The sequence below is a fragment of the Hemiscyllium ocellatum genome, chromosome 4 (assembly GCF_020745735.1).
Source record: "Hemiscyllium ocellatum isolate sHemOce1 chromosome 4, sHemOce1.pat.X.cur, whole genome shotgun sequence".
NCBI lineage: Eukaryota > Metazoa > Chordata > Chondrichthyes > Orectolobiformes > Hemiscylliidae > Hemiscyllium > Hemiscyllium ocellatum.
In genome coordinates, this window is record NC_083404.1 from 111,293,338 (window position 1) to 111,305,391 (window position 12,054).

Below are 12,054 nucleotides of genomic sequence, written 5' to 3' on the forward strand. Positions count from 1 at the left end.
AAGACCAACATTGCATTTTTAATCTCTTTGTAAGGTTTTTTTTAATACATCCACTGAGTCAAGGATTGTAACAAGTGCAATCACATCCTAAGGTGGGAGTTGAACCCAAACCTCTGGCTATGAGGTAGGGACACTGCCACCATATCTCAAGAAATATTTAGCTTTGGGATTTATGACACCTTGAATTATTTTTCTAAATCTGCATCAGCAATTGCAAAGCTTGATTCCAGGATCCTTGTCAATTAACGCTACACAGAGGTTAGTGGCCACAATTCTTAACATGACATGTGAAATAGGCAATGCAGTGTTGTGAGGCTCCCGTCTGAAGACCTGAAACTTTCTACAAGGCATGAGGTCTTGGAAAACAATTGAGAACATAGAGATACAGGGCAACTGTTCTAGTTACATCATTATGAATTCTATTCATATTTTCATTTTCCTTCCTGTCAAAAGTAATGTTAAAAAAGGACAAGGTTTGGCTTAGTTTAGGGAAGTTTGAATGCAGTTTAATCAACTAGTGGATCCTTTCAACAATTTTGAAATAATGATCATCATTTATGGCTGCTTGTTGTACTGTTAACTTTCCATTTGAGATAGTTCTTGAAGTTTTAAATGCAATTGAGGTTAATGAATTGTTTTCTTCTCCCAAGCTTTTTAGACTTTGTACGTTGTTTTCACAGTCATGAAACCAGGCAGTCTAAGTCAACCAGATGGTTTAGATTATGCTTGCTACCTGTGTACAAGTGTCTGTTTGCAGGTTTTGATTGTTTTCTTTCTTCTCCTGCCTCTTCCGCTGTGTGATGTCCATGCGCCCTCATTGTTGCCATTAGAACAATCTCCAGTTGTTGATGTTCCTCCTCCTTGTCTTCACTGTGCTGTGCATAATTACCTCAATTAGATTTTGCTGTTGAAGTTATCCATTTATTTTTAAAGGGTTTGTGCCAGTGTTAAGTTAAATTAACATTTACTAGAAAGATGAGGCCTGTGTTTTTTGTACAATCTAACTAATTACTGTGTATTCACAGTCGTGCTGTGCAGCGTAGCCTGGCTATAATCAGACTGGCCAAGCAGAAGAAATCTAAGAAGAAAGAATACTGCATGTACTACAACAGATTTGGAAAGTGTAATCGAGGGGATGATTGTCCCTACATACACGACCCTGAAAAAGTTGCAGTTTGTACAAGGTGTGTCTCTATCTGTGAATTTGGTGTCTATTAACTGGTGAAATTTATTATGCTGATCAAGCAGGGAAATTACTTGAGAATTACAAAAAAGACTGGGGCATGAGCAATTGTGTGCAAACGAGGAACCCCATTCTTTTGCAGAACTATATTCATATCAGATGTCAGACTTACCAAGATGCAAAGGGAATTTTAGGTAACACTCCAACTAAACACCTCAATACTGAAACTTTCCATTTTTCCTGTAACTTTACCTTGTTTCAGTGGTATGTATTCATTATGCAAAGAGACTACCATGCGGTCAAATAATAATTCTTTGGAACATCATAATTCATGATTGGGCCTCATGACAATTTGTATGCTCCATTTCCTTTTTGGCAGATTCCTCCGTGGAACATGCAAAAAAACTGATGGGACATGTCCTTTTTCGCACAAAGTTTCAAAAGATAAGGTAAGAACTTTATCAAAAAAAGAAAAATTAACTTAAATGCTTGTCAGTTCCTTGAGATTGATTTCTTAATGCATTATTAATGTATCATGCTTAGAATAACATAATCTGTTCTATTTTAGTTAAACATCCCTGTGGCAATTATAATTGTGTGATTGACATCAACATCTTTGAACCGGGGGGAGGAAACTTGACCAGGGATTCTCCTTGTGATTGTTGCATAATGAATGTGTACAATGTGTGAGAATAGACAAAGCATACCCTGGATGTCCTTCCCCTAATTCATTTGAATATTAGTCTGCCAGCAGGAGTTTTACCTGCACATCCACCAATGTCAGTTATTGAATCATCGCTCCCTATGTGGTCTCCTCTACACTGGGGAGACCGGGCACCTCCTCGCAGAGCGCTTTAAGGAACATTTCTGGGACATCCACACCAATTAACCCCACTATCCCATGGCCTAACATTGCAACTCCCCCGCCCACTCTGCCTAGGACATGCAGGTCCCGGGCTGCCTCCACCTCCGCTCCCTTACCATCTGATGCCTTGAGGAAGAACACCTCCTCTTCTGCCTCAGAACACTTCAACCCCAGGGCATCAATGTAGACTTCACCAGTTTCCTCATTTCCCCTACCCCAGTTCCTAACTTCCAACTCAGCACCGTCCTCATGACCTGTCCTACCTGCCAATCTCCTTTCCCTCTTATCCGCTCCACTTTCCCCTCTGACCTATCATCTTCATCACCACCTCCATCCACCCATTGTACTCTTTGCTACCTTCCCCCACCCTCTTCTCTGAGCTATCAACTCCATCCCCATTCACCTATTGTCCTCTTTGCTCCCATCTCCCCAGCCCCACCACCTCCCATTTAGTTCTCCACCCTGGAGGCTCCCTGCCTCCATTCCCGATGAAGGGCTTTTGCCCGAAACGTCGATTTTCCTGCTCCTCAGATGCTGCCTGACCTGCTGTGCTTTTCCAGCACCACTCTAATCTAGACTCTGGGTTCCAGCATCTGCAGTCCTCACTTTTGCCTATTGGTCTGCCAACAGCCATTTGAGATATAAAGGATACCAATTTACATGGAGTTCACAGAAAGTTTTCTGGATAGCTTCTTCGAAGAACACATTCAGAAACTGGCTAGAGATTCTAGACCTAATATTATGCAACAAGATGGAGTTAATAATGACCTCTTAATGAAGGCACCCCTAATTTGCGAAAGAGAGGAGGGAATCCAAGACTAGTACAAAAGGGCAATTATGAGTACCTGAAGGGAAAACTAACTAAACTAGCAAATTTGATCAATCCCTCAAATCCATAAATAATATAATGGCAGACATTTAAGGGGATACTTCAGAAAATACAGAATTGGATCAGCAAATGAAACTAAAAAATTCCAAGGGAGAGTACTCATTAACTAAATTAGTTAAAGATAGTATCATTACTTAAGGCAAAGGGAAACTGATGGATGAATTTTCCATGGATTTCCAGAAAGCATTTGATGAGGTACAACATAAAGGTTATTGTGGGAAATAAAAGGTGATGATGTGGGAGTAAACATTGGTATGGATAGAAGATTGTCTAGCTAACAGGAAATGGAGAGTCAGTATAATGGGTCAGTTTCTGGTTGTCATGATGTAATGAGTGTACCAAAAGGTTAAGTGCAGGGGCCTCATCCATTTATGATCTATATAAATGATTTGAATGAAGACATCAAAGGTATGATTGCTAAATTTGCAGATGGCACAAAAATAGGTTGGAGAGTAAGTTGTGAAGAGAAAGGACATAAGGAGCCTACAAAGGGATAAAGGTAAGTTATATGAGTGGGCAAATATGAAATTGTCCTTTCTTCACAAGAGGAAGGAAAAATAAACATTTAATCTCATTGGTGAGAGATTGAAGAACTCTGAAATGCAAGGGGATGTCCTAATGCATGATGCACAAAAGTTTAAAATTCAGGTACAGAGGTTAATAGAATGTTATTGTCTGTTTCAAGGAGAATTGAATTCAAATGTAGGGAGTTTATGCTTCAGTTATACAAGGCATTGGTGAGACCACATCTGGAGTACTGCTATAATATTAGTCTCCTTATTTAAGAAAGAAATGCAATGGATGCAGTACAGAGAAGATATCCTAGACTAATACTTAGGATGGCCAGGTAGTCTTAGGAGGCAAGATTGAACAGGCTAGGTTTGAAGCAGTTAGATCTTAGAGGGTAAGAGGCCTTGACTGAAACATAGGAGTTCCTGAGGGGTCTTGACAGGGTAGTTGTGTTTGAAAACTATTTTCTCTCTAGTAGGGAAAAGAAATTGAACTAGGATTACTGTTTAAAAGTAAGGGATCACTCATTTAAGACAGAATGAAAGAGAATTTTTTCCCTCCAAGAAGGTGGTGAGTCTTGACAGGCAGTGGAAGCAGAGACTTTGAATGTCTTATGCAGAGGTGTGTTGGTAGATTTGTGATGAGCAGAGAAGTGATAAGTTATCCAGAGTAGGTGGGAATATGGAATCATCAGATCTGCCATGGTCTTATTTAGTAGCGGAGTGAGCTCAAACAGCTGAGGGGCTTACTTCTGTTTCTAATTTGTATGGTTGTACTTAGGGCTTTTTTTTATGATACCTTACATGATCACAGTATTTTCAAGCATTTTATAGCCAACATAGTGTTCCATTTTTTCCAGGATTGTAATTGTTCTAATGAAAGAAATGGAACAACCAATTTGCACATTTTGATAATAGAATATAGAAATATACAGCACTGAGCAGGCCCTTTAGCCCACGATGTTGTGCCAAGGATTAATCCTAATGTAAAATAAAATAACCTAATCTATGCACCCCTCAATTCACTGCTGGACATGTGCATGTCCAGCAATCCACCAATCGCTTAAATGTCCCTAATGTCTCTGCTTCCACCACAACCACTGGCAACGCATTCCATGCATTCACAACTCTCTGCGTAAAGAACCTACCTCTGATGTCTCCTCTATACCTTCCTCCTTAAAACTATGACCCCTCCTGCCAGTCAATCCTGCCCTAGGGAAAAATCTCTGGCTATTGACTCTATCCATTGCTTCTCATTACCTTGTATACCTCGATCAGGTCACCTCTCCCCTCCAGAGAGAAAAGTCCGAGCTTAGTCAACTTCTCTTCATAAGACAAGCCCTCCAGTCCAGGCAGCATCCTGGTAAACCTTCTTTGCACCCTCTCCAAGTTTCCGGATCTTTCTTATAGTAGGGCGACCAAAACTGGACACATTATTCCAAGTGTGCTCTCATAAGGGACTTGTAGAGCTGTAGCAAAACCTCGTGGCTCATAAACTCGATACCCCTGTTAATGAAAGCCAAAATACCTTATGTTTTCTTAACAACCCTACCCACTTGGGAGGCAACTTTGAGGGATCTATGCACTTGAACACAAAGATCCTTCTGTTCCTCCACACTGTCAAGAATCCTGTCTTTAATTCAATATTCATCATTCAAGTTCGACCTTCCAAAATGCATCACTTCGCATTTATCCAGGTTGAACTCCATCTGTCATTTCTCAGCCCAGCTCTGCATCCTGTCTATGTCGCACTGCAGCCTGGAATAGCCCTCGGTACTATCAACGGTACCTCCAACCTTTGTGTCATTGGCAAATTTACTAACGCACCCCTCAACCTCCTCATCCAAGTCATTTGTAAAAACTGCAAAGAGCAAAGGCCCAAGAACTTTCCACCTACAACCACTCTCTGCCCTCAATCAGCTAACCAATTCTGATTCCAGATAGCCAAATCTCCCTGTATCCCATACCTCCTGACTTTATGAATGAGCCTACCATGGGAACCTTATCAAATGCATTGCTGAAGTCCATATACACCACATCCACTGCTCGACCTTCATCGATCTTTCTTGGCACCTCCTCAAAGAACTCAATAGGATTTGTTAGGCATGACCTGCCCCTCACAAAGCCATGCTGACTGCCTTTAATCACACTACGCTTTTCCAAATATTGATAAATCCTATCCCTCAGAATTCTTTCCAAAACATTGCTGACCACAAACGTAAGACTGATTGGTCTGTAATTGCCAGGGATTTCCCTATTCCCCTTTATGAAAAGAGGAACAACGTTCACCTCCCTCCAGTCCTCCAGTGTGACTTCCGTGGAGAGTGAGGAAGCAAAGATCTTCACCAGTGGCTTAGTAACCTCCTTTCTTGTTGCCCAGAGCAACCTAGGATAAATCTGGTCTGACCCTGGGGACTTAAGTCTTAATGTTTTCCAAAATTTCCATCACATCAACTTCATCAAACTTGATCTGTTCAAGCCTGTTTCCCAGCTCCTCAAAGTTCTCATTCACAACAAGGTCCGTTTCCTTAGTGAAAGGTGAAGCAAAAAACTCATTTCGGGTCGCACCCAAACCATGAGTGCTGACGACCATTGTACTGTAGTTATTCTTTATAAGGTTAGTCTCCATTGTTCAGTATTTAAACTTAGTTAATCAAATTGTCCCAATCAGAGGAGTTAAGTGAAAAATCCCAGAATATCTTGATTCACAGATGTGCAACATAACTTGCAATTTCATTGATAAGTTATGCATACTATATAAATTAAAACTGTAAAACGTTAGTGTGATCTGAAGAGAATTGATTGGCATCTTGATTAGTCTTGAAGGTACCGTCTCTCATTTTGTTTAAATGATTTGCTTTTCTTCCATCTCATGAAATAGTTGCCATGTTTACTTCTGAATCCATTCGAAGTGTAAAATAGATTTTTTAAAAAATGAGTGCTTAGATACATCAAACACAGTTGCAATTCATCAGACTTTTAAAGAACTGGCATTGATGTAGAATGCCCCAAAGCGCTTTGCAAACAATGGTAACCTGTTAAATATAGACAGTGTTGCTCCATACAATATAAAAATGTGTTTATACTGTGGATTAGGGAGCCTCTGTACAGGGGTAGGTAATAAATGAGCCAAATGATAAAGTTATTGTAACTGTAGCCGTTTGGGCAAATTGAGACTATTCCACAGTGTTTCTGACCTGTGCAATGTGAATGGTAAAGAAGCTTAGGGAGTCCAAAGTTGAGCTGCTTGCTGAAATACATTCTGACAGGCTAAATGATATTTATTTGGTTTTTCCAGTTTTGGTCAGTACCTGAGATGGTCATTCCCTGCCACTGGTCAGCCCAGAGTTGAATGCCATCTGGATCTTGCTGCAAGTGAGCATGGGCAACTTAATTATCTGGAAAATTGTGACTATAATTGAAGGTATAATTATCAGTGTGCAGTCCCTTCTTCTCTCGATAATGGAATCAAAATCATTGATAAAATAATTGAAGATAGTTGGACCTAGGAAACTGGACATCATTGATCGATTAGCTTATTAGTGTTTACGAGAATGTCAAAAGAAAGTGCACTTCAATATGCAAAACTCTATTCTTTATTTTCAAACTTTTTGTTGTCCACTTCTCTTTTATCCTTACAATTTTACAGTACCATGAGAGAGGGAAAAAGTTTGAGGATGATAATTGAGATCATTGTACAAAGGTGCACCTTTCAAGCGCTTTACTAGCTGCCTGAAGACAGGAAGTACTGACTATTTAAGTGCTGTAGCCGGCCACAGGTCAAAAAATGCTTGAGTGTTATTTGCAAACCATAAGACCAGCATGTTTGATTTATTACTTATGGGAGCAGGAAGCCTCTAGGAAGCAGAAACAGTGTTCCCAGTCCCACTGCTCTCCGTTAACCTGTATTATTACAAGGACTGGTGGAGTTAGGGCCATTCATCACACTCTCAGGCAGAAGCAACAAAACGCCGATAACTCGGCCAAGCTCATTTTTTACAATTGCTAAATATGCAGCAAAAAAGCCTGGGAAAATCAAACAGGCAATGATTAAAGCAATTTGTTCACGCAAGTAGTTCAAATAGATTAATCCATGTCTCCATTATTTGGAAACTTTGCAAGTTTATATATTTAGACTTTTTTTACTTTTTGTCTGCAGGCTATTACTACCTTTTGAATCGGTATGCGTTATTGTTTCAAAGGCTGCATAGTAACAAATAAAATTAGATATTAATTCCCAGAGCCGTGTACAGGTCAGCTATCTGCATCTTCTTTTTCCTCCTAATTCCCAATCCAAGAATGTACTACCTTTGAGCTCCTGACTACAATTACATAATAAAGCACCACTAATAGAAATTTATGGCAGGATCACATCTCACTGAGAGAAAGCTAGAGATAGGAGATATTTGTTATCAGTGGGATAATCTTAACAAATCTGGTGTTTTCGGGTCGAACTGAATTTCAAGTGAGGTTCCCACGAGGCAGTAGATGCTGATCACTCGATTGACTCTGCATAAAGGATAAGTCCAGTTCTGTGTGAAACCTGGTTTGCTAGGTATCTACAGGTTAATTTTAACTAATCTTATCTCATTTTAAATCTGGAGGGAGCAGCAATTGGCTGCTTCCTTCTCTTTAAATATCAATATTTCTTTCTTAATGGCAAGGGTTGTGTTCATGCATATACGCACAGAGCACTTAGTAAAAAGAAGAGTTATACCAGTCTTGAAATGTTAACTTTATTTCACTCCACACATGCTGGCAGACCTGCTGGGTTTCTTCAGCATTCACTGTGTTTGCACAGAGCACGTAATTTGTTAGGAGTGTTGAGTGTTTTCAAGACTTGGCATTGCTTATGCAATACTTGTGAAACAAAGATTGAGTACCACATTGGCATAGCTAGTTCACAAATTCTGTGATGTCACCAGGATGAAGAATGGCTCCACCAGACAAAATACTGGAAATTCATTGGGAATTGCAAGTCCTAACCCTGATCTTGGCATGTCTCAATTTTATCTTGGAAAAGAGGGGAGGTGGATTGAGTGTAGGCTGTGGTTCATGCATTGTCAGTTCCTGGAGGACTCTTGACCATTTGAATCACTAGTTGCCTCCACTGAAACTGGATTTCAGAGTTCCTGTGTCTGGAATCCAAATACGTGAATTAGACCAATTTAGAGCAGACATGTTCTCAGTGCACTTCTTTTGATGGCTAGAATCATCCTTTGGAGAACGAAGGTGCAACTGTGAATATGGTCACAGAACACCTTTGGGGTAATGATTCAGGGATCCTTTATGATAAAGCGTAGGCCTCCATTTTCCTTTGCAGTTAAAGAAATGGCTCCTTTAAGTGGGGGTGAGTGTAGTAGGGCAGGGTTGGGTCATGTGCCCTTTAGGTCAATTAACAGTGGAGATGACTCTGCTGATATTGCCGTTGGAGCTGTTCAATTTAACAAGACTTGTCAACAAGTGCTCCTCTCCTCTTCTTATCCCCACCATCCCCAACATCACCCATCTTATACCTTCAACGTTTAAGTACAGTGGCAACACTGAGTACCATCCGCAAGATGCGCCACAGAGATTCTGCAAGACTCCCTGTACAGCACCTTCTAAATCCTTGACCTCCACCACCTTAAAGGGCAAGAGCAGCAGATGCTTGGACACACCATCATCTGTATGTTCCCTTCCAAGATCCTGATTTGGAGCATTTCTTTCGCTATTATTGGGTCAAAACCCTGGAGCTCCTTCCCTAACAACACTGTGGCTGTCCATTCATCCTAAAGACTGCAGCAGTTCAGGAAGTCAGATAGTTAGCAGTGTCTTGTAAGAATTAGTGATGGACAGTAAACACTGGCCTAGCTGGATACTCAATAAGTTTGCATGGTAGGTGATCAAGGACGTGATGGAGAGTGGGGCAGGCACTAACTCAGCATAGGAGGAGGGGGCCGTTGCATTTGGGTATAGGATAATAGGTTACAAGGGTTGAGCATAAGGAGAGTATGAGGCTGAGTACTGCAGGAATATCTTGTATTTGGTTCCGGGGCATTTTTGTGGGAGGGAAAGTACTCTTTAGAAGTGATCGGGTATCCTTTGGGATTGTGAAAAGGTTCAAGCATGCAGATCCCTATTAGGGCCAGTAAAACTATACATAAGATGTCCAAAAGAGTGCAGTTTGAGTGTATTTGAGCGTGCATGGTTATTTAAAATAATTATAGAATTTGAACTTCATGATTGATTTACTAAGCCATCATTTTCAGATTGGGGTGCATGTTGATGCATTGAAGGACAATTGGATGGCTCAGAGGTACAGGGTGGCAAGGATTGGTCATGGGATATGCTGGGATGATAGCAGGAGGATTGTTTTCATTTATAATTGCTATTTTGGACTTTATTTTCTGCCTAGGCAGCTTCTTATTAACTTCCCTTGTTGGCTGCCCCCCCTCTCACAGTCCTCCAGATTGAAAATAATGGTCATGTTCACAGAGGTGGGATTTCTCCTGACTCTGACACCAATCCAACCTGTGATATAAATTTAATCATATATCGCAGAGTTTAGGTGAGGCTGTGACTACAGAGTGCATGTTCAGTGTGTAAAAAAAAATATTGTTTTAGCTTCCTTGCTGGAACATGTCTCTAAAAGAAAGAAATAAAGAGGGATGTTGTAATGTAACTTTATAAAATGTTATTTCGGCCAGGTCTAGAGTATTGTGTGCAGTTCTGAAATTCACATTATAGGAGTGAGAGAGAGCAGAGGAGATTCTCCAAGATGTTGCCTATGCTGGAGAGTTTCAGTTAGGAAGAGAGACTGGATAGACTGTTGTTACTTTCATTGAAGCAGAGGAGTTTGAAAGAGATCTTGATTGAATGTATAAAACTATGAGGGGTATAGATACAGTAAACAGGAAGAAATATTTCCCGTTGATGGAGGGATCAATGGCCAGGAATCATACATTTAAGGTAAAGGGCAGAAGGTTCAGAGGAAATGTGAGGAAACATTTCTTCATCCAGCTGTTTGGAACTCATTGCCTGTCAGCATGGGAGAGGCAAAAACCCTTGTCAGTTAAGAAAAGTATTTAGATGTTGTTTACAATGCCATGGTATTTAAGGCTACGGGCCGAGTGCTGGAAAATGGGATAAGGATAGTTAGGTGGTTGTTTTTGACTGGCGCTGACACAACACACTGACAGGCCTTTTCTATCCTATAAACCTCTATAACTTGATTGTTTAATTTTATTTGCTTTGCTAGTTTTTCTGCATATCAGTTGTTTCCTTGAGTTGTCCCTCATTTTTGTGGTTTTGGTTGTTTATTTTGTAATCTGCACCATTTAGTCTGTATTTACTGAAGGTGGTGAGCTTGGGCTTTCACTTGGCAGATTTAATTTGCTATATGATGAGATAATGATGAGATTGAGGGGCCAAACATATATTGGACCAATTACTGATCACTATCACAGGAAACAAATCTGGCTGTGTTGAAAGGCTTATATCTTTACCACTTCGCATGTACAAAGGCAGTTATTTATGGGTGTTTGAATCCAAGATCCTGTGTTTGTCACCATGTTTTAATGGCCTACCTTTGATAGCTGTGATTCTGACCCATTTCTGGATATAAATGTCAGGCCTCCTCATCTTTCTCTCTCTCTCTCTCTCTCTCTCTCACTCTCTCTCACACACACACACACACACACACACACACACACACACACACACACTTTTTTTTCTCTGTCCTTCTATTTATATCTTTCTCTCACTCACTCATTCATTCACACTCTCACTCTCTCTCACACTTACTCTCATAAACTACAATACCTCTCCATTCACCTTTCCCCTTCACAACCCTCAATCAACTCACCTACCCTCCCACTATCTACTGTAAATATAATTCTTAATTCTTTACAGCCCCTAAAAATGTCAAAATAAATGAAAATACTTGAAAAGCCAGTTTTTAAAAAAATCCTCTTTAACAAACCTCTGTCAAAATAAGCAAACTAACATAATTCTTCACAGTTGTCGAAACAAACCCTGCTGAACAGTCATTAATGATTTGAAAAGCAGCCAAGTATTTATAATGGTATTCCATTGAGTAACTGTGTCAATAGACCCTCCTGTGTAGAATCCATTAGAAATTTTGAATATATCCAGAAGTTCAGCCAACTGTCAGAGCATTGTATTGCCCAATAGATTAATGATCTGAACTTCAAAGAAGAAAATGAAATCAGTGGGTTTCACATTATTCAATCAAGATTTTAAATTGGGCTAGTCTTTGAATATAGAACAATGCAGACTAGCACTTTGTCTAGTGGATAATATACTATTATGCATTTGAAGAATTTTCCACTTTTGTAATGTTGCTGTCTACCTTGCCAGCTTGCCAGTTGTCAAAACATAAAATCCTGTGAACAATATTATTTAACAATCACATACCAAATGTTCTACCACAATTTTACAGAAAGTGAAGAAACATCATATGCAACAAAGCTTCCTAATAAAGTGGGAAGTATGCAATACTTTTTGTCAGGGCCTATCCAGTGGGTCCCAACTCCAGATTAAAGGTTCTCAGAATGAAAATAATTTTTACGGCCTACCAAAGTTCACACACCATAGAAATTGTAGA

General features: G+C 40.0%; 1 protein-coding gene across 1 annotated transcript in view; it reads left to right on the plus strand.

Annotated features, from left to right (window-relative positions):
• The window catches only part of zc3h3 (zinc finger CCCH-type containing 3), a 250,275-nt gene that overhangs the window by 174,993 nt on the left and 63,228 nt on the right, over window positions 1-12,054 (plus strand). The window contains exons 7-8 of the mRNA XM_060824460.1: window positions 1,026-1,184; window positions 1,563-1,632. Of these exons, the coding sequence (XP_060680443.1) occupies window positions 1,026-1,184; window positions 1,563-1,632 (229 nt within the window). The remainder of the gene's footprint in view (window positions 1-1,025; window positions 1,185-1,562; window positions 1,633-12,054) is intronic.